At 48.6% G+C, this 23,472-nt stretch overlaps 1 protein-coding gene across 4 annotated transcripts in view; it reads right to left on the reverse strand.

Annotated features, from left to right (window-relative positions):
- Positions 1-23,472, reverse strand: part of EVA1C (eva-1 homolog C) — an 84,604-nt gene that overhangs the window by 36,886 nt on the left and 24,246 nt on the right. For 3 of the 4 annotated variants that reach the window (XM_027101279.1, XM_027101278.1, XM_027101283.1), the window contains exons 2-3: positions 11,152-11,348; positions 7,241-7,364 (exon numbers count right to left, since the gene is read on the reverse strand). The exons of the other annotated variant lie outside the window; for it this stretch is intronic. In XM_027101279.1, coding sequence (XP_026957080.1) covers positions 7,241-7,364; positions 11,152-11,348 — 321 coding nt within the window. The remainder of the gene's footprint in view (positions 1-7,240; positions 7,365-11,151; positions 11,349-23,472) is intronic. 4 annotated transcript variants of the gene reach the window in all.

A 23,472-nucleotide genomic window follows, 5' to 3' on the forward strand; every position in this document is an offset into this window, starting at 1 on the left:
CAAGTCTGGTGATCCAGGAAAACGGGCCCTTGGGCTGGCGTGGGTCCTAGGAGAGGACGATTCCAGCTTATAGTCTGTTCCCAAAGAATTCAGGAAAAGTTTATTTGTTTATTCCGTGCACCACAGTGAAACTTCCCTTTGCAACGTCATACAGAGGTGAATTATACATGCGCCCTGGAGAAGATATAGTTCGTTGGTTTTTTTTAAAAGAGTGTCCCCAAAAACCATTCAATTGACTAAAATGTTTTACTAATGATTTGATTTTTTAAAGTAATAATAGTTAACACTGCAGACACAATAGACTGCCTAACGTATGATTCTATGTCTGTGAGCTATCCAGAAAAGGCAAACCTCTAGAGACAGAATGAAGATTAGGGGTCTTCTGAGGCTGAGAGCTGGGGACACGAAGTGACAATGGCAAATGGACGCAAGGAAATAGTTTCAGATGATGGAAATGTTCTATTGCTGGACTGTTGCGGCTGCACAACTCAGTACATCTACTAAAAATCATTGAATTGTACAGTTAAAATGGGCGAATGTTTTGCTATGTAAATTACACCTCAACAAAGATATTTTAAAAATAACAATAGCTGATGTTTACACCTTCTCTGAACTTAGGCCTTGTTCTAGGACCTTTAAATGTATCAGGGAATTTACTACTCCAAGCAGCCCTTCCGTGAGCCCCCTCTTTACATCCTTTGCATGTTGTGTTTCAGATCTTTAGAAATCACTTGTAGGAGTGATTCATAGATACTGGCTGCTAACTTTTGAACTTTTGTCTCTTACATGTTATAATGTCTTTCCCTAGCCTCCCACTTATTTTACACCTTGCAAGATAAAAGCAAAGCAAAACATAAAGGGGACCGTGATCATTTCTTTGCATGTGGGGTTCTCTCCCTCCCTCACCCAAACGTTTGTATAAGAAAAATCATGAAAAAATGCTAGCCCCACTCTATCACCCCAGTCCTAGTTTTTTCTACTTTGAGGCACATCTTTCAGCCAGACAAGCATTGGTGTCAACAGCAAACGAGAGCTAAGTTCCACGAGCTGCTCAGGGTGTCACGGGCTGCCTAGGACGGGAAGAAACAGAAAGGAAAACTAGCCCACACCCTCCATCACCCTCACAGTCAACCTGTCTTTCACTTCTCTCTCCCATTCATGTTTTTGTTCCACTTTTCTTTCCTGGATGGGAGGTATAGCCTGATCCCCTGAAACCAAAGTTTTCCAATTGTCATTTGAGGCCCATTAATAGGTCACGAAATTAATTTGCTAAGTTGTGATTAAAATTTTAAAAAATAAAGAATAGTTCAGAAAACATCAAAGTGCATCACGCAAAGTAAGGATAAACAGTAGTTTATAAAAGATTTTTTCAGTTGAGTGTCTGTTATGTAGGGCCAAAATGTAAAATGTTTTTCTCACTCGGGGTTGTGATCAAACCAATCTGAAATTCCCTGCAGAAGGCGGCGTGAGCAGTAGACAACAGCGCAACGGTGGCCGGTGGGACCTTCACATCCTGGAATCACCGATGCTTAAGTCCCAAACTTAAAACATGAAAGAAAATGATTTCCTAATAGAAATGCCACCTTTCGGTAACTTGTAAATTCCCATGCCTCTCTCCTGAAAACAGAGACGTAGCAGTGAGGCCAAATTTTTGAACTGCTTGAAGGAAACATTTTAGGATCTCAAGATTACCATCAGCTCTGGCGCTGGAAAACTTGGGCAATGGTTCTTTAAAACATGATGATGGGAAGATTCATGAATGAAAGGTGCAGAGCAGAAACCAGGTTACAGATGCTCACAGAATCCTCACAGATGCTCATCATTCTCTTTAGTATGTGAACATAGTTGAGGACCCATCAGAGGAGGGAGAAGTCAGGTGATGACCAAGCAAATGTCTAGGAGGCCCTTTACCCACTCACTGGAATCTTAATATAACAGTTTAAACTTAGAGCCAAGAAAAGTTTTGTTTCCTTTTTCTAAATAAAAAGAACACTGTGTCTGACCTTGACATTGGAGGGTTCGATTTCGGTGAGTCATATCCGCACTGGTATGAGTTTTTCAGTGCTTTTGATGAGTAAACACTAAATCCCACCAACTCCGAAATATTGCCTGACTTCAAAGGTCCAGCGTGAGCAACGGCCTTTGACGCAGAACAGAGGGCCTAGGAGACACACCAAAAGAGCTCAAGTACCCTTCCAACTAGAAGAATACCAAAAATGCTAAGAATTTTTGGTGAACTGCCTTCCATTGGCAGAGCTTGCCAAGAAGGAGAAGGGAGAACACAGGACAGAAAGCAAGCCTTATCTCTGTAATCCGGAAACTTTTCAACAGGAATGGTTTCTTTCTTTTTTTATCAGAATTTAAAAAAAATTAGATGAGCTTTTTTAAGGCATGTCATGAAACGCATTTAGTAGCCCCCATCTCTCTGATTTATTGAGACACGTTCATGAAAGCTTCCAGCCTCGGTACCAGCCAAACTCACCCAGAGTAACATGACACTCCCATGTAAGGCCTCCAGTGATTTCTGTCCCCAGAATATGGGCAAATCATCTCCTGGAATGGAGGGGCCTGGGAGCGTCACATTATGTGCTTGGAGGTTAGCGCTGTATGATGTTGAGTCCTTTGGTTCCTTGGGGGTGTACTAATTCATTGTCACCTAAGAGTGACATGTCTGGGTTCTAAAAACAATGGGACCATTAACATAATTGCTGCTTTTCTTAGAGAACTAGAATTTGGGTTAGAGCTGGGTTAGCGTGTGGGCGGCCTTCCAGAAACGGGTTGCCAACATCTCTGTGGGTTCGGATGATTGACCCAGGAGCCTGGGTAGAGGTAGAACCACGACTCTGCTTAAAGGACAACAGCAACAAATGCTCTCGCCTAATTAGAGGTCTTTGTGTGCGATGCATTCCTCTCTAACAATGCATATGGACTTCCCAGGTAACGCAGCGGTTAAGAATCCGCCTGCCAACACAGGGGACACAGGTTCGAGCCCTGATCTGGGAAGATCCCACATGCCGCGGTACAATTAAGCCCCTGTGCCACAACTACTGAGCCTGTGCTCTAGAGCCCATGCTCCGCAACAAGAGAAGCCACCGCAATGAGAAGTCCGCGCACCGCAACGAAGAGTAGCCCCCGCTCGCCGCAACTAGAGAAAGCCCGCGTGCACAGCAGCGAAGACCCAAAGCAGCCAAAAATAAATAAGTTTATAAAAACAAACGAACAAACAAAAAACAATGCATAGACACATCTGCATATCAGCAGTGGCCTTTCAAAGATGGGCACGTGGAGTGATCTGCCATGATGGGAACATATTATTGACATTATTTATGACTGCCAGTGCATGGCAATGTTAACATGCAGACAGATACTTGGTCTCTTCTGTTGTGTTTTTAAATTCTCAGCAGACAGTGCACCCTGCTATTGCCTGCACTCAGGGCAGACCGCACCCCCCTGCATCCCCAGCCATTGGTATATCACTGCCTTTCAGTCATTCACATCTTTAGCAAGAATTACTTTAATCTGCCTCTTGGAATAATAGCTACCAATCGCTGAGCTCAAGTCCATTACAGGCGCTGTGCTAAGCATTTTACGTACAGCACTGTAATTTTAGTCTTTACAACAGCCCTAGGTAGAGGGTGCTTTATCTTCATTTTATAATTGAGTTATGGTGCCTCAGAAAGTTTCCCTCCACTGCCCAAGGTCACACAGCAGCTCCACAGCAGACAGGAACATGAACCCTAAATTCAAAGACTCACTGGAACCAAAATTCTCTGAAGGGATGATATTTAGGGAGGAAGTGAAGCATGGCACACGATCGGGGAAAAGAAGATTCTAGTGAGGACTGTTGGTAAGATACTCTCCAAAAAACAAACATACAAGTAAGCCCTGATTTGTAGCCTTAGCCAATTTCCCCGGTGTAAGAACTTCCATCAGGGCAGATTTCACTGCACACAGGCACGGCTGGGAAGAGATGGGAATAATTGGCTCTCACGGTAACAGCCGGCTCCATGCGCACCTGAGTGCAGCCATGGGGCCCTTGGACTATTAGAGTGTTATGCAGGGGCTGGAACTGGGGCCATGGAGAAGAGCCTCAGGAGGTGACAGGGTTGCAGAAAAAGAGACAGGAGGGTGCGGGGACCTCACTTCCACCCCTACTTCATAGCAGCAATAGGTGCCGCCACCTAAACGGCAGCGCTTTAGGCCCCCAATGTCCAGGTCACACGAGGGGCTCTGGTTTCTTTTATTTATTTATTTTTGGCTGCATTGGGTCTTCGTTGTTGTGCGCAGGCTTTCTCTAGTCGTAGTGAGTGGGGGCTACTCTTTGTTGTGGTGCGCGGGCTTCTCATTGCGGTGGGTTCTAGGTTCACAGGCACAGTAGTTGTGGCTCGCGGGCTCAGTAGTTGTGGCACGTGGGCTCAGTAGTTGTGGCACGCGGGCTCAGTAGTTGTGGCACGCGGGCTCAGTAGTTGTGGCTCGCGGGCTCTAGAGCGCAGGCTTCAGTAGTTGTGGCTCGTGGGCTCTAGAGCACAGGCTCAGTAGTTGTGGCGCATGGGCTTAGTTGCTCCACAGCATGTGGGATCTTCCCGGACCAGGGCTCGAACCCATGTCCCCTGTATTGGCAGGCGGATTCTTAACCACTGCACCACCAGCGAAGCCCAGGGGCTCTGGTCTGGGTGTTTGTGTCCTCGTACAATTCATATGCTGAAATCCTGATGCCCACGTGATGGTAACAGGAGGTGGGGCTTTTGGGAGGTGATGAGGTCATGAGTGCGCAGCCCCCATGAATGGGATCCGTGCTCTGGTACACGAGACCCCAGAGAGATTCCTCGCCCCTCCGCCGTGTGGTTAGAGCAAAAAGGACAGCCGCCTATGAGGAAGCAGGTCCTCAGCAGGTACCAGATCTGCACCTTGATCCTGGCCTTCCCAGCACTCCAGAACTGACAGAAATGAATTTCTGTTGATTATAAGCCACTTAAATTATGGCATTTTGTTGTAGCAATTCAAACAGACTAAGATGCAAGGGCTCTGCCCCTCAAATCTGTTACACACAGGGCAGCCAGAGGGGCCTCTACCACCCCAGCCGAGTAGCCTCCCTGCTTCAATGCTGCCCTACAGGAAGACTCCACCCACTTCCCTGGCCATCAGGGCCCTGGATCACGCTCCAGCTCTCTGCCTAGGGCTCCGTTTGCTCCTTCCGGCCCCCGCACCACCCTGTGCCACCCCTGCCACAGGCCTCTGTAAGGACTCAGCTTTCTGTGCCCTGCCTCTACCCCAGAAGGTTGTCACCATCTGCCGGGAAAGCCTTCCCTGAGTTCCTGCCGAGGTCAATTCCTCCTGGGAGCCTCTTGCTCAGTACCAAGGGCGCACGGGTCTTCTTTAGATATTTTTTTGGACAGAGAAGGTCCCTCTGGAGAAAGGAGGTCTTTGGCCTAGAATCTAAAGAATGAGAAGCAGCTGGCTATGTGAAGATCTCAATAAATGCTCGCTTTATGAAGGGACATTGGAAATCACCCAAGACAGAACCACCATCCAGGAATCCTCTGTGAGATACGAGTTCTCTTCATAACCAAAACGTGGCCCACACCTGTGCACAGCAGTTGCTTAATAAGTGTCTGAGGAAATGAAATTAGCAAACAGACCTAACTGCCCCCTGGAGAAACCAGGCTGAGGCCCAGCACTGGCTTATCCAGGGTCCTGCCAATTTCATGAGGGTCTTTTCACTTCTTCTAAAGGCTGGTCCTGTCCAACTTTTTATTATGAACTATTTCCAACATATAGAAAATGTGAGAGAATATCACAATAAATGGGCAGAAGAGAAAAAGAAGGGAAAGCTAAGACAGTCAAGGGTGAGGCCAAGGGCGTGGCCAAAACCATGGCCAGGGCATGGTCAAGGGCATGGTCATTGTTTGTTTGTTTTTGCGGTACGCAGGCCTCTCCCTGTTGTGGTCTCCCGTTGCAGACGTGCAGGCCCAGCAGCCATGGCTCAAGGGCCCAGCCGCTCCGCGGCATGTGGGATCTTCCCGGACCGGGGCACGAACCCGTGTCCCCTGCATTGGCAGGCGGACTCTCAACCACTGCGCCACCAGGGAAGCCCTAGGGGGTGTGGTCATTTTTTGAGATTCAGCAGAGGGAGGATGCTACTAAAAACGTGGGCATCTAGAAGTGATTTTCCTGAGTCTGTGAGGTAGGGCAGGAGTTGGTGAGAATCCCTGGGTGGGGAGCAGGGGAGTTTCGGCTGTTCTGCAAACTTTGGGCCTGCTTGTGAGAGCTTGTGATTGTGTGTACTAGTGAGTGAGTGTGCATATGTGGTATGACTACATGTGTGACAGTGCATATGTGTACAATAGTGTGTATGGGTGTGATAGTGTATACGTGTGAGTCCAGGTGTGTGCATCGTGTGTGATAGCGTGTGCATTGTGAGTGTGTGATAGTGTGTGCATTGTGAGTGTGTGATAGTGTGTACATGGGTGCACGTGTGAGTATGAGTGAGTTTGAGTGTATGTTTGGACGCAGAGTAGGGGCGCTGAGCCATAGGGCCGTTCTAAGGTATCTGGGTCCCAGCAAGGAAAGGATTTGAGACGGAAGCCTGGATATTTGCCAAAGCACCCAGGGCTTTCTCTGAAGACGTGCGCCTGAGACCGTTCCACGCGTATGGTGTGCGTTAGAAATGGCGCAAGTTAGTGGAGAGAAGTGCAAGAATCCGAATAGAAGAGCTTGCTCCCGCCAAGTCCTCTTCCTCTTTCTTTCTCCTTAGCAAACATGCTGCTTCAGGAGCCCCCGCTGAAGGTGAAAGTGGGAAGAAGCCAATCTGTAAAGATCTGGAATCTGGGGCTCAGCTGGCAGCTGTGCCACCAGCCTCCTCAGAAAAATAAGTTGCCCTGCAGCCGGGGGAGGGGGAGCCTCATAACAAGCCTTCCTCTGAAAAGGAGAAGCAGCTCCTTATGTTGGGGAAAAGCCATTGCAGTCTCTCGTCACCTGGCATCTTTAGCATCAGTACAACCAAGTTTTACATATTAGGAAGGATTTTTTAAAATTCAGGGATTTGCAAGAATTCACACAGATCGGTGCGCGTGCGCACACAACACGCACACAAATACACACAAACTAAAACACCAGGTGGGATGGGGCCCCGACATTCCTATAAACAAGAGTTTCAAAGCTGGACGAACGTCAGCTGGCGGAGCATTGTCGTCAGGGAACCCACCCCCTGCGCGTGCTGTGCCCCTCGCAAGTTACTTACTAGGTTGGCATTTAAAGGAGACCAGGAGGTATTTACTGCTTCCTGGACAAAGGTCAGGTCCAAAAACACGGCTATTGACCAGGAGGTGGCAGGTCCGCTGGTTCTGGCATTCGTCCAGCACCTTCTAAAATGAGGGGGTAGAAAAGGGATAGGCTTGAGAACCACACACAGTGTCTGCGAGACTCCACACCTGGGCTGCTCTGGGCTCTCAGGAGGAAGGGCACCTGCCTGCCTGGCCTGGGGCTCCCGTTTTAAAACCTTCTCGCTGGTACCAGCTGTGTCTAAGATGGAAGCACCCGCACGCGGCTGACCAGGTCGGCTGCCTGTCTCCCCATGTCTCCCCCAAACGAAACCTGCTCCAAGAGTGCCAGGCCTCCCTCAGAAAACCAGCTCCTATTCGGCTCACCTGGCACCACTGCGGACAGCTTTGGCGAGAGCGCTGCATCATGGAGGGTCTCAGGGACGGCAGCAAAATCAGGGCACCGCGGAGTGTGGACTGGAGGGGACTCGGAGGCCCCCTTCTGGGAGGGATCCCTGGTTTTAAAGCTGACAGAGGGCTATGGGGAGCGGGAACCGTAATCACAGCTCCTTATCCTTAGAAACACCTGACGCTGGCCACAGGGGAGCTCAGCATCTGGGGGATGCCTTGGAGACCCCAACCCAAACACAGGCCAACTAATGAAAATTAAAAAGCTGATTCCCTAGGAGGCGGGTCAAAAGGGATCTTGCTGTGATTTATGTCATAGAGTGTTCTGTCTATGTTCTCCTCTAAGAGTTTGATAGTTTCTGGCCTTACATTTAGGTCTTTAATCCATTTTGAGCTTATTTTTGTGTATGGCATTAAGGAGTGTTCTAATCTCATACTTTTACATGTACCTGTCCAGTTTTCCCAGCACCACTTCTTGAAGAGGCTGTCTCTTCTCCACTGTATATTCTTGCCTCCTTTATCAAAGATAAGGTGACCATATGTGCGTGGATTTAATTCTGGGCTTTCTATCCTGTTCCATTGATCTATATTTCTGTTTTTGTGCCAGTACCATACTGTCTTGATTACTATAGCTTTGTAGTATAGTCTGAAGTCAGGGAGCCTGATTCCTCCTAGAGTCTGTCATACAGAGTGAAGTAAGTCAGAAAGAGAAAAACAAATACCGTATGCTAACACATATATATGGAATCTAAGAAAAAAAAAAAAAGGTCATGAAGAACCTAGGGGCAAGACAGGAATAAAGCCATAGACCTACTAGAGAATGGACTTGAGGATATGGGGAGGGGGAAGGGTAAGCTGTGACAAAGCGAGAGAGAGGCATGGACATATATACACTACCAAACGTAAGGTAGATAGCTAGTGGGAAGCAGCCGCATAGCACAGGGAGATCAGCTCGGTCAGGGAGATCACATAGAGGGGTGGGATAGGGAGTGGGGGAGGGAGGGAGACGCAAGAGGGAAGAGATATGGGAACATACGTATATGTATAACTGATTCACTTTGTTATAAAGCAGAAACTAACACACCATTGTAAAGCAATTATACCCCAATAAAGAGGTTAAAAAAAAAAAAAAAAGCTGATTCCCACCCTCGCTAACCTCAAGGACGTGGGACCCACGTTTCCTGGTGGAGCAATTTTCTGGGTGGAATATGCAGGCTTTCTGTTGAGTATTTGGCTTAAAATTTTTCCTTTATAAAAATAAATTTTAAAAAAAGCTTTCCTTCAAATCTCTCCCGACCTTTTCCAGGCAGATCACACCTTTGTGAGTCTGCTCTGCGGAAGCTTGGGGAACACCCAGTACTGGGTCGCAGATGGGCCAGCGTCACGCTGCTGCCCTTCCGGCTCCCAAACGGATCAGGCCCTGCCGACGACAAACACAGAGGTCGTCCACACCAAGTACAGTAAAAATGTTCCCAAGAATCTACTTATTACTATTGGACTGAACTGCAGATTCACGAGCCTGTCTGAGTCGCCATGTTCTCATAGTGGCTCATGGAATATCTCCATGAAGGATGCTGGCCCTACCAGGTATCCCCCCGTCACCTCAGGCGCCCCGTGGATGTGCGTAAAATCAGGAAAAATGCCCAGGGAAACCCCAAGGACCCCCAGATGATGGTGCATATTCCACGGCCGAGGGTATCGCGAAATAACTCAGCCCTTGGATGGCTCTTCGTGTTACAGCCATGGAATGGGACCCAAGGGCAGAGCTCTTTCCAAACTGTATTACAGCTGGAAGTTGCAGAGAGGGGACTTCCTATAGCCATTCAGTCGTGGGCTAGATCAGGTGAGGTGCTCCTGTGTGGACATCAACCTGTTCTCTCCTACGTTAAGCAACTGCCCCCTGAGGAAGCACCTTGCCTCAGCTCCCAAACACAGGTTAAAAGACAAAGTAAAGGATCTCCTAGCACGCGGGGATGTTTCTGGCAAACAAACCCTCCGCACAGCATCAGAATTGTGTTCACAAATTCTGACTTGTCTGCCCGGTTATGGCAACATCCTCTTCCCTCGGGGATGCCCGGCAGAGGCAGGCGCCCGTGTTGGAGGGCGAGGTGCCCGTGTTTTGGAACCGCAGGACGCCAGGAGTTCATACGTTCACAAAGCAGGCGCTGCCGCCCTGGTGGCACCAGCCACGTTCTTTTTATGTCCCTAGGAGGGCAGCAGAAAGCCTGGGTACCCGGGATAGGTGGGCAAGAGTGTTGGGGGGAGGAAAGGGAACATTCTCAAGGTACAGGGAAGGATTGGGGGCAGGGTGGGGCACACAAGTAAAGGAACTTCTTGTCTCCAGAAGACACACGTTGTGTCTCCTCAGGGTGTGGAAACCAGGGGATTCATTCAAACACATTCTTATGGCTCCTCAGTTGGTGTCTTTACCAATCACATGACCACCCGGGTACTACAATGCTTAGCTTGGAAGTAATACATAGTAGACAAAATAGAAAAATCCTTACATGATCATTTTATGTTTGCTTTTCCTCTTCCGGCCTTAGGGAGAGCTGCACGGCATTACAGCTAATTCCATGTCTCCTCAGTCCGCCTAGGAAATTTACCATCACCCACATTTCCCACAACTGACAAAATCAAGCTGACATCTAATTTGCCACCTATCTGCTCTCACCACCGTGACTCCAATGGACTCACAGGGAACTTTGGAGGCATTAAAAAAACCCAAGGCCAAGTGACTCCATAATCTTAGCTAACTAGTTATAAATGTTGAGGGGCCTGGGAGAGCAGAACAGAGGTTGTTTGGATAATTGAAAGCCAGAATAGTCTAGAATCATCATTGCTATATTAGTTTTGACCTCCCCGTAGACCACATATTTCCCCAATGCCGACTGAAAAAAGAATGAGTCAGCCACCCCCCACCCCTAATTCCTGGTACCATCAAGGACGAACCAGCAGAAACTGCCCAAAATACCTCCAAACAAGAATAACATGATTATCTACAACTGGAGAAGCAAACCATAAAAAAAAAAAAAGATAATTAGTGATGTTCCTCTTCCTTGAGTGCATTCTCTAAGAATTTGATCATGACTTCTGATGTCTGCCTTGTGGTTTCCACTAAAGAATGCACAGCCTTTCCTCTTTCCCGGGGTACTGATAGGCAACGTAGGCCTGGAGGTTAAAGCCCAACATGACGATACTTTATTGCAGGGAGGAGTGTGCCTATGAATAACTTCATTCTGCAAGTGTATTAAGGGAGCTCTCCAATAAGCAGGAATTCTATTTAGACTCGTTTGGTAAAGAATCCTTTTGAGAAGCAAAGACTAGCTCGCCTGCAAAATGCGTGATTTGCCTACATTGAGATTTCATGGAGCGGGTTTGCTTTGAGTACACTATAGGATCACAAGTATATACACAGAGAGAGAGACAGAGAGGGAGAGAGAAACCCATTTCGTCATCTTAAACCATCTGTGAAAGGCAATACCTGCAGTGTGGTGGGCGCCACACAGGTTAAGCTGTCTTCTCTCTGAGAGGCAGGTTGCTGCGTGCTACATGTTTGGTAATCTTGCCCATAAAATGCCGATTGGACACTTATCGTCGAATGCCGAGGGCAGTGCAGATCCAGATGGTCCCCATCACAGGCATAGGCGGTGTGGTTTTGCAGGAGTTTGGTTAGGTAACCTAGAAAATATGCAGCCGGGTTACAAGAGGCCCAGGAGTTCACCACTCCTTCATGGATTTGGGGGCAGGAGGACCTCGGCTCCCCGGACGGAGGAGCTGGTCAGTGAGGAAGGTGTGGGCGGGGCCTCCTCAGCTGCTGCCTGGACAGGACACCAGACAGGCCCGGAGCTGGGGCGGAGGGACCGGATGCTCGTTTTTCCATGTGGGCCTGAAACCTTGGTCTGGAATGGCACGTTGCAAGCCTCCAAGGGCTCCTTCCCTCCAGGAAGCACTAAAGGACGGGCCAGGAGCCATGAAGTCCCAAAGCATCTCTATAAAGCAGGAAAAAAATGCGAGTAGGTGTCCCTTGGGCATGTAGATGCCTGTCCTGGGGGAGACTCGGGTTCTCTGATCTCCCACTAGCTGGGCCAGGCCTTCCTGGGGTGAGAGGATGCCGTTTTATTTTAGGAAACCACTCCTGGGCCTGCCTCAGTCCTGGAGAAGAAAGCAAGGCAGGCCCCCTGCATGGGATAAGGGCCTTCTCTGAAGGGAAGGGAAGGGGAGGATGGTGGGGTGGGTCGAAGAGTGTCCCATCCCCCCAAATTCATGTTCACCCAGAACCTCAGAATGTGACCTTATTTGGACATAGGGTCGTTGCAGACATAATTAGTTAAGATGAGGTCAGACTGGAGTAAGAAAGGCCCTTAATCCTGTATGACCTATGTCCTGATGAGAAGAGAAGAGACACAGAGGCAGACAGCCATGTTTCTACAAGCCAAGAACACCAAGGATTGCTGGGAGCCACCAGGAGCTGGAAGAGGCGAGGAAAGACTCTTCCTTAGAAACTTCAGAGACAGCACGGCCCTCCGGACGCCTTGATCTCAGCCTTCGGGCCTCTGGAACTCTGAGAGAATGTATTTCTGTTGTTTTCAGTCACTCAAGTTAGTGGTCATTTGTTACAGCAGCCCCGGCAAACTCATACAGGCTCCCGATCCCTGCGTCTCAAGCTGGCTGGCTGAGCTGAGCAGGGCCTCGGGCTCGGAGGAGCACTGGCGGCCTGGGTGTTTTCTCAGGAAGGAGGAGGGAAGGTTCATCTGAAACACAGATTCCTTTCCTCCTTCTCACACCTCACGAGGTCAGTCGCAAGGCGGCTGGGAGGGAAGCCAGGGACTTTCTGGTGAGGTGTGTGGGAGACGGCCTGGCAGCCTTCGGCCTCTGAGGGGGAAGAGGGAGAGTGTAGGAAGGCAGCCTTAGAGCTCCCCAGTTCCCACACGGCCAGGCCGTGTTCCAGCTAGTCCTGCTTGGCTTTCAAAATCCTCTCCGGGCCGTAATGCTCTGCAGAAGGCACCCAGTCCAGCTCCCTGGGCCTCCCTGACAGTCACAGAAAAGGGACTGAGATGCTCTGCCGTACGGTGGGCACACCAGCCCATCCACACCTGCCCGCCTGAGGACGGAGACCGGGCGCCCTTGACAGCACACTGCATCCAGACTGTAGGTCTTTCACTGCGGCTCCTTTTTTTCCTTCCCGCCCATGACAATCATCCTAAGAAAGGCCAAGACATCAGCTACCCTGATTTAACTCTGCTTAGAGAAGCAAAGTCTAGCTTGAGCAGCAAAACTGCCAGCGGGCATGTGAGTCAAGGGCCTGCTTGGTGAAATGCTGTCACTCATAAGGTCACTCAAACCCCTCAGGGCACCAAGAGGGGCCAGGAAGAGGCCCCTTGGTGGTCCTAGGGCCCCAGGTCAGTGTCATCCTGTAGGATACACAGGTGAGCCCTGATTAAGCCATGATTTGACTTGTACAAGATCATTTGTGGGATCTCAGCATTATGGGCTGAGCTGAGCCACACCAGGGAACTCACGGTGGCCCTCAGGCTGCCCCCAGGCCAGCACCCACCCTGAGGCTTCCCAGACTGGTACCCCCGCGCTTTAGCTTTGTCACTGACACTTTCTTGTCCATCACGCATCACTCATGGAGATGATGGGCTGACTGAAATGTTACATTAATTCTGGGAGCATGACTTCATCTTCATGTTTACGGTTTTGTGCCAAAGGCCATGTGTCACTCTGGCTAAATGAAGGTGATGATAAGGCCCTGGGGCAGGTGGAGCCACAAGACGGAAGGGGCCTGGGTCCTGGATTCACGGAGGGAATTGCTGCCTGCTCCACAGATTGTCACATGAGTGAGAAAGAAACTTCTGCTGTGTTCGGGCCATCACCTTTCTTCACCCTGTGTGTCATGTACTCTGTGCCCAGAACAAACTTGATCTCCGTGGGACCATTTACATCAAAACACAACACGATGCAGCACAGTGGCCCGAGCCCCCCTGCATACCGTATTCACATTCTGAGTGATATTCTAGAGGCAGAAGCTCAATGCATAGAATTGACTAACTCCAGGTCTTTTAGGCCCTTCTGCCATTGAGGGGGGAAGGGAGCCTCCTTCCCCGTACATCAGTCCTAACACTAATACAAGTTCAAAGAAGATACTTCAGCAGTAAAGCTTGCTCTAGACGCGGTCCAATTCCTTCTTCGAAAACCTATGCCTAGGTCCAACAATGGAATATTATTCAGCACTAAATGAAATGAGCTATGAAGCCACAAAAGACGCAGAGGAAACAAACGCATATGACTAAGTGAAACAAGCCAATTTGAAAAGCCTCCACACTGTGTGATTCCAACTATATGGCGTTCAGGAAAAGGCGCAACTATGGAGACAGTGAAAACGTTAGTGGTTGCCAGAGGTTTGGGGGGAGAGAGGGATGAACAGGTGAAGCACAGGGGAATTTCAGGGCCATGAAACCATTCTGTCTGATACTATACTGGGGGATACATATCATTATACGTTTGTCAAAACCCAAAGAATGTATAACATCAAGAGTGAACCCTAGTGTAAACTATGGACTCTGGGTGATAATCAGGTGTCAAAGTAGGTTCACTGATTGTAACAGCTGCACTGCTGGTGTGGGATGCTGACAGTGGGGAAGGCTGTGTGTGCGGGGTCGGGGGGGAAAGGGATATACGGGAAATCTCTGAACCTTCTGCTCCATTTTGCTGTGAACCTAAAACTTCTCAGAAAGAAAGTCTATATAAAAGGGCAAAAATTTAAAAACCACCCATGCCTCCCCAGGATAGCGCGACCTTTGGGAAGAGAGGGGTTAGGTGACAGGGAGGGGACGTGACAGGGAGTGCGTGTGTGCTGGCAAAGTTTTGTTTCTTGACCTGAAGGGGGGAGACATGCTTCACTTTGTGAAAGTTCACCGAGCTACGCACTTAGGATCTGTGTACTTTTTTGTTGGTAGATAAATGTTTGTTTAGAAAACCTTTACCTGCAGTTTTGTGACCAATACTCCACACTAATAAAGAAAGTCTAGATACTGAGGAGCCTGTGGCTGATGTATAGGACATGGAGAGCCATGGAACCCCGTTTTCTGCAGCTGACCCCATCCCATCCACACTAGATCCTCCACCATAGTGACAGCAGGAAACCCTCATGAGGACAAGCCATTGGCCCGCCCACCTTATGGCCCCCATAGGTGCCTTCCATGCCCCGTTCTGATTGGCCGACTATGTCAGAAGCTGCTAAGAGGTCCAAAGAAGGACAGTTAGAACTGCCCACTGCTTTCAGCAACATGGAGGGCATCAAGGACCATTTGGAGAGGCATTTGGGATGGTGAGTGGGGAACAGAAGCCTGTTTAGAAAAGGCTGAAAGGGAGTGGAAGTTAAGGAAATCTAAGATGGTTCACCTGGTAGACAGAATAATGCCAGCCCCCCCAAATGTCCACAGGGACCAGTCCCCAGAACCTATAAATATGTTCTTTACATTATAAAAGGGACTTTGCAGTTATAATTAAGTTAAAGATCTTGAGATGGCAAGATGATCCTGGCTGATCTGGGAGGGACCAGTGTCATTCCAAGGGTCCTTATACGAGGGAGGCAAGAAGGTCAAAGTCAGAAGAAGGAGATGTGGCAAGAGAACCAGAGGTTGGAATGGGGCAGCCATGAGCCAAAAAAGGTAGGCGGTTTCTAGAAACTAGAAAAGACAAGGAAACAGATTGTGCCCTGAAGCCTCCAGAAGGAATGCAGGCCTGCCAACACCTTGATTTTAGACTTCTGACCTCCAGAACTGTAAGAGAATAAGCTTGTGCTGGGTAATCATTTGTTAAAGCAGCCATAGGAAACTAAGAGTTTATACAGATGACCCTCACAACAACTTGGTGAAGATAAGGAGAGACATAAGGCTAGAGTCATAAGAACTGATGTCCAGGGAGAGATTTTTAAATAATTATGATTGTTTTAAAGTTGGGAGAGGTCTATGCAGGTTTGTATGTATGTGTAAAAATATATGTACATATGAGTCAGAGGTCATATGTAAATTATATTCCTTACTGTAGATTAAGGTTCAAAACGTTTGAAAGCGGATGCTAGCAAGAGAGAGCTTGAAATGATGGACTGTGGGCTCCAAGCTAAATAGAGGGAAGGAGATGATCACGGGAGAGGCCCAAGGGAACAGAGAGGTCCTGCTGAGATCCAGCAAGGTCAGAGTGGAGGCAAGCACACCAGCAAGCTGGGGAGGGAGGAACTCGTGCCCAAAATTTGTTTGAACAGATTTCAAGACGGAGCAGTTGCAGGTGATGAAGTGGCCACGGAAGTGGCCACGGAGGAGTGTGCAAGAGGTCAGCGGAGGAGAAGGTTCTTGGAAACGAGGATGCCAGGAGCTGGGAAGATGCCCTCTGGATCAGGCATCTCCCAAGATGAAGGAAGGAACTGGGGTGCAGCAAGAACCTTCCGCCAAGGTTGACCTTGAACAAAGGGCAGATGACAGATGACCCGCTCCCAGTCCAAAGCCCCTTCCAGCGTGCCACCCGGCTTCCCCAACGAACACGCGCACTCTTTCCAATGTGTTGTGTAGAGTCAACACGTTACTTAGTGTCTCAGTCCACTCAGGCTGCTCTAACAAAACGCCACAGACGGGTGGCTTATAAACCACGGAAATTCATTTCTCAGAGTTCTGGGGGCTGGAAGTCCAAGATCAAGGCACCAGCATGGTCAGGTTCTGCTGAAAGCCATCTTCCTGCTTCATAGCTGTCCTCCGCTCACTGTGTCCTCATATGGTGGAAGGGGCAGGGGAACTCCATCGGGTCTCTTTTGTAAGAGATTCATGGGATTAGTGAATCCCATTCATGACGGCTCAACCCTCATGACGTCAGCACCTGCCAAAGGCCCTACCTCTTCCCTTTGGGAGTTAGGATTTCAATACGTAAATTTAGTTGCACAGATACATTCAGACCACAGCACTCAGCTTCCCCACACCTTGGTTTCTTGGCTGGTTCAAATGGGATCTTTTTGTTTTTTTTTTAATCAACATACGGCCAATTTTATGTCATTTATGCCCTCGCCAACTTTCAAATGGGATCCTTTTTAAAGATGTAGCTTTTTGTTCACAGTTCTCTCTGGATCAAATGCCCCATCAGTCAAAAATGCTTTATGTGTTAATACTCTCTGCCAGCATTTTCACAGTCTAGCTGTATATTTGGGGGCAAATATTTACTACCCTGAAAGAAGGCAGAAGTACACACTCTGTTAAGAAATCACTCCTCAGGGGCTTCCCCGGTGGCACGGTGGTTGAGAGTCCGCCTGCCGATGCAGGGGACGCGGGTTCGTGCCCCGGCCCGCGAAGATCCCACATGCCGCGGAGCGGCTGGGCCCGTGAGCCATGGCCGCTGGGCCTGCGCGTCCAGAGCCTGTGCTCCGCAACGGGAGAGGCCACAACAGTGAGAGGCCCGCGTACCGCAAAAAAAAGAAATCACTCCTCAGAATCTGGCATGGTCTGTCAATGCTCCGTTGATCCTTGCTTAAACTGGGCGAGAGGAGGAGTGGGAGGGTGTAGATGCTTCATCAGCTGCACACAGCGCAGACGCCTTGGAACAGCTTCTGTTTAACTCCAGGATACTCTCTTTCCTGGTGAACCCTCCACTGTGTATCAGCAGAAACTCCTGCAGCCACCGCCATGGCTCAAACCTTCCTCAAAGCCACATCCCGAGAGGCTTGGGTTGGGCAAATCTTAGAGTTATTTATTTATTTATTTATTTTGCTTTACGTGGGCCTCTCACTGTTGTGGCCTCTCCCGTTGCGGAGCACAGGCTCTGGACGCGCAGGCTCAGCGGCCATGGCTCACGGGCCCAGCCGCTCCTCGGTACATGAGATCTTCCCGGACCGGGGCACGAACCCGCATCCCCTGCATCGGCAGGCGGACTCTCAACCACTGCGCCACCAGGGAAGCCCTTAGAGTAATGTAGATAAAGGCTTTTATGTTTCCCTGTTTCTAAAGGTAGGTGAAAAGTTCATGGGAAATGAACCCCTAAGAGGGGCAGAAGCTCTTCTCTGTCTTCAGAAAGATATCCTTGGGATCATAACCCCCATCGCATTTACAAGGAAAACCCATTTATACACAAATAATCCAGGGACCACTGAAGGACCAGAATGGAAATGACTGATTTTCAAAGAATAGGGATTCTTGAATCCCCATTCAAGAATGGGGAGGAGGTAAAGAGTTCTATGGGAGGAACAGGTATTGCGCAGGGAAAAAGAAGGGTCTATCCGAAATAAGCCTGGAATGTATGGGTTCGACCAAGGCAAACAGTGCTTGCCCTGCAGGACTCCACAGAGCCACAGAGAAGCCACTGTGCACTGGGGCGTGAGGAGGGACATAGGAGGTAGAATCTCTCGCACATATTTGACCAGACCCCCCCCGTTTTTTTTTTTGCATGAAGTATCTGAGGGTTACTGTTAAGCACATCATTCTGAAGGGAACGTTCACTGAGTCTGTAAAGCACGGTCAGTGCTAAGAGCTGCCTCTCACTTGGGTGATTTCAGAAGGCGTTTCAGAATCCCATACTGCTGAGGAATCCTCATCCTGAAACAGGGGGACGGACAGGGAAGAAGTGGGGGGAGCAGAGGATTAAAAGCCCTGAGACCAGGGTTCAACCTGGGATTAAAGTGAGTGACTGTGACCATCACCTCTCAGAACTGATGTCCTCATGTTTTACTGTGAGGATCAAATGACGTCAACGGGCAGAGCGTCTTCTACCAATCATAAACCATTGCACAACACTAAGGTATTGCTACTATATGGTAAATCCTGAAGGACATGAACTTACTCATTGATGCAATGCCAATAACACCCCCAGTCGCCCCTCTCTGCTCTGAGCATCAATGGTTAGACGGTCAACTCAGAGACGGTCAACTCAGAGACAAGCACACAGCCCAGTAGCTGCCGTCACGGTCCAGAAATGTCACTGCTGAGCTTGGAGGGAAAAGAAAATTTTTCTCCCTTCCTTTCTCCCTCCCTCCCTCTCCCTCCTTCCCTTCCTTCCTTCTTTCCTCCCCTCCCTTCTCTCTTTCCTTCTCTCTCTCTCTCTCTCTCTCTCTCGCTCCAGTTTTTAAATCAATAAGGTTTAAAAACTACTAATATTTAGAAGATGCCAAACGGGCTGCAAATTCTTCCTCTTTCTTTTCTGAAGCCAGAAGCCATCCACAAAAGTCCAAGTTTCCCAAGGGCTGAGGTTGCGGGAGTCACCCCGAGTGCAGGATGTAAGTACCTCAGTCCCCGGAGTCACCCCGAGTGCAGGATGTAAGTACCTCAGTCCCCGGTCCCACATCCATGTGCTCAAGGCCCCTATCACCTGGGGCCAATTTCACAACCTTTCTTCTGGGAAGAGAATGGAATTCAATTGTACTGTTCTTGCTACCCCACGCCCCCATTTTCTTAAGAGAAGGCAGCTCCCTCCAGTCGGTTAATGCTTTAGATAAGAGACCACACCCTTTTATTCACAAATACTCAAAGGTGTTTCTACATGTCTGAAGTCCTCTTCCAGAAAAGGGTATTTTTTCTTTTGTGTTTGTGAGTGTGTTTGGAAAACTGGCTAAAGCTCGAGGAGGGGCAGCCCACGCGGCTTTAGAGCAATGAGTCAGTGAGGCTAAGGATGCAGGAAAGGCCCCACAATGGATAAAGGGCTCGAGACTGGGAACCACACACCCAAGAGCATTAAGATCAAAAAGTCTATTTAGACTTTAAGTCTCTTCTCTAGTCCCAGGTTTGGCATGAAAACGTTGACTCTGGAGGTTAATTATGAGAACTAGAGCCATCGGCCTGTTTCTTAGATGTTTGGGGGGGAATCACCATGACAGGGATGACCAAGGTAGCTGTGCTGCTCTTAAATGATGCAGTTCAGATCCTGGTCCCAAAACAAACCAGCCGAGGACAGAGGTAAAGTGAGAGTCTAGATGGGGCAGAGACAATACATTTCTTCCTCAGTCCATGGAGGAGCAGTTTTTCCAGGCCTCCTGACAATACAGTGGACCAGTGGAAAGTTCTGGCCGATAGAAAAAGGGCAGAAGTGATGCTTGCCTCCTGCAGGTCTGGCCCTTGAGACCCAGTGTGACTCTCTACTCCCTCTGTCTCCCCATCTGCTGTCACATGGGGAAGAGAGAAGGGACAAGGACAGATTCTGAGCACCCAGAAGATGGGGGAGGCACAAGACAGAAGGAACCTGGGTCCCTGAATGACCTCATGGAGCACGGCCTCGTTATCCCAGAAAGATTTGGGAGCTGTTGGTTTCAGCAGCTAGCCCACCCTGACTAATACTCCAGCATTCTGTCAACGGGTACTTGTGTTAAGTAGGAAGCTGGTAGGTCTTTAAGGAGTACCAAACACTTTCACCAAACACATCTCACTGATCTATGATGGTGTTGTTGACACCATTTCACATGACCTTCAGTCCTCATTGGGATAATCCTTTCTTTGAGCTGAGACCTTGCTGCCATTGAATTACTAAGGAGATAAAAAGAATTAGAGGTCTCATTACTTAGCCTACTAGTCACCACTCTTCACAATGCCACTGACTTTTTAAAACTTTAAAAAGCTGCATCAGCAAAAGAGACTAAGTGGGCTTTTATGGAATGCTCACAGGTAGGCAAGTTTCCATGTCCTGATGAGTGTGGGAAGGGTCTGGGGCTGTGGGCAGACTGGTGTGGTGCCCCAGAGGGTGCTGGCCCAGGATAAAAGTGCCAAAGCACAGACGTGGGGGCCACAGGTTATGATGCAGGGAATTCAGGCTTTGAAACCCCTCAGATCAGATGCTCTTCAGGCACATTAAATATAACCCCTTTAGATCTGTTTTCTCATCTGTCATATCGGAGACATACCTACTTTACAGAGTTGTGCAGGCCGTAAGAGATAGCATCAGTAGAGCAGCTTACACAGTGGCTGGGTACGTCAGTTTCATTCCTTAAGGACTGCATGAGTGTACTAAGAGGAAAAGAGATTGGGAGTCCAAGCTCTATGGAAAAGGGAGCCCCAAACAAGCAAGGACAAGCAGCCCCAAATCCACTGCTTCCTAGCTCAGCCTCGGTTTGGATTCAGGATTAAGACATGGTAAAACAGCAGATGATATTTGCTTTCACAGTCTATAAAAATGTCCCAAGGACGGGCTCCTATTCACGACGGGGATTACACCATTAATCATTTGTCCCCAGGTTTGAGGGGGTCACGGAAGCATTTTTTACAGAAATGAGCACAACACTCCCCCAAAAGAACCAGCTGAGTGCAAATTTGGAAAAGTTTGCTGGCTTCTGATACGTTACTTTTGAACCTACAAATTCCAAAAATCCAGTTTCTGACCCCTTTTCTCAACAAACTCAAGCTATGCTCTTTGTCAATAAAGCTGCTTGATTTTCTTAAAGCCAAATAAAAATACTATTGCTAAAGGCACTAAACCTGCAAAATTTTCCATGCCTGCCATTGTTTCAAGAGCATTTAAAGGAACCCCAAAGTGTATGTGATTAACATACTTTCAAATTTCTGATCAACAATCATGGAAAAAATAACCCTGGAAGTTGGCTGCTAACATTTGACAGGAAAAGTGACAGCCGCCCGGCTCTTCTCTGTGACTTTTCTGCCTAAGGAATGAACATTTTTTCATCTTTCATGAGTGCCACATGGCACCCAGGTCCCATTTTTCCACTTCCTCCGGGCTTTGAATTCTTGTATTTAACTCTGGTTCCTGACAATCACTTAGTCAATGATCTCTTATCTTGTTAGTTTTTCTCCCAACATCTCCTTCTTTTCCCTTTCTGCACACTGACCCTCTGATTCACCAAACCCCATACTTTCCCCTACATATTCATATATATTAAGCGGATTTTTCTGTGTGGATGACCAGGTGTGTATTTATACGTATGGGTCAGATCCTTGTGCCTGTCTAAGCATTTGTTTACACGTGTCAATCCATTATTTGGCTTTCGACTCATTCAAACAAAAAAATCTGAAGTCTTCATGAGATCAAGTCCCCTTCCACTACCTACCTGACCTCATCCTTATAACTCCTCCTCAGCTCCAGCCACAGTGATCTTGTTTCTCAAAAATGCCACACAGGGACTTCCCTGGTGGTGCAGTGGTTAAGAATCCGCCTGCCAATGCAGGGGACACAGGTTCGAGCCCTGGTCTGGGAAGATCCCACATGCCATGGAGCAACTAAGCCCATGTGCCACAACTACTGCACCTGCGCTCTAGAGCTCGCGAGCCACAACTACTGAGCCCGCGTGCCACAACTACTGAAGCCCGCATGCCTAGACCCATGCTCCACAACAAGAGAAGCCACCGCAATGAGAAGCCCGCGCACCGCAACAAAGAGTAGCCCCCACTTGGTGCAACTAGAGAAAGCCCGAGCACAGCAACGAAGACCCAATGATGAAGACCCAATGCAGCCAAAAATAAATAAATTCATTTAAAAAAAAAAAGCCACACATACTCCCACCTCAGGACCTTTGCTTTGGCTGTTCTGTTCACCAGAAAGCTTCTTCCTTCGAGTGTCTACTTTCTCCCTCCCTCCCTTCGTCCTGACCTTTGTTCAAATGTAACCTTATCAGACAGGCTTTCCCTAACTGCTCTGAAAAACATGCACTTCCTGCCTCACTACCCCTGATTCTGCTGTATTTCACTACACGGAGATACTGTCAGTTTCTCCTTTTCTGAATATAAGCAGGGATGTTGTTTTATTTATTGCTCTATCCCCAGAACCCAGAAAGAGTCTGACATATAGTAGGAAGGCAATGAATAGTTTTTAAATGAGTAAGACTGGCAGAGAAAGGGCAGACCAGACGTGAATGGGTGAGTAGTAGATTCTGATTAACCCTCATGGCACCAACGTCACCCAGTACTTATAGATCTTGCTAGGGAATTGTACTGTCAATTTTTTCTTTTTATAAATTTATTGTTTATTTTTTATTTTTGGCTGCGTTGGGTCTTCATTGCTGTGTGTGGGCTTTCTCTAGTTGCAGCAAGCGGGGGCTACTCTTCGTTGTGGCGCGTGGGCTTCTCATTGCAGTGGCTTCTCTTGTTGCGGAGCACGGGCTCTAGGTGTGAGGGCTTCAGTATCTGTGGCGCACGGGCTCAGTAGTTGCGGCTCGCAGGCTCTAGAGCTCAGGCTCAGTAGTTGTGGCGCACCAGCTTAGTTGCTCCCGGTTCTTCCCGGACCAGGGCTTGAACCCACGTCCCCTACATTGGCAGGCAGATTCCTAACCACTGCGCCACCAGGGAAGCCCCCGGTACTGTCAGTTTTTTAAACCTATATTCCTAATGCCTTAACATCCCCACAAACAGGCTGTGAGCAGCCCGCCCAGGCAATCAGTTGCACTGGTGTGATAAGGCTGGTCCCTGCCACGTGCTCCCCTATGACCCAGTGACATTCAAACACACCAATAAAACCCCTCATGACTTCTGCTACGTACTCCACCCTGACCCCTAGTAAAGGTACTTGCCCATGGGTCCTCTCTCTTTCTCGGCTCCCTACCTGATTGGCTGAGCTGCTCCCTGGGTGCTTCTCCCCTGTGGCACCCTGCGTGGTGTGCCACGCCTCCCTCCTATAGGACCTGTGAGTATAATCAATCCTTTAATTTCACATGCCTCTCTGAGTGTAATTTCCAGCATGCTGTGTTGGTGTGATCCTTAAAGAGCCCAAGAGGAGGACTTTCTCCACCATTTACAACACAATACTATAGTGTATATATGTGTACATACATACATGTATTATATATATACGAGCATATGTATATAAACATATACAGAGAGAAAGAGAGAGAGAA

Source organism: Aethalodelphis obliquidens, unplaced genomic scaffold (genome assembly GCF_003676395.1).
Source record: "Aethalodelphis obliquidens isolate GAN/ISIS:26980383/991018 unplaced genomic scaffold, ASM367639v1 scaffold1, whole genome shotgun sequence".
Taxonomy (NCBI): domain Eukaryota; kingdom Metazoa; phylum Chordata; class Mammalia; order Artiodactyla; family Delphinidae; genus Aethalodelphis; species Aethalodelphis obliquidens.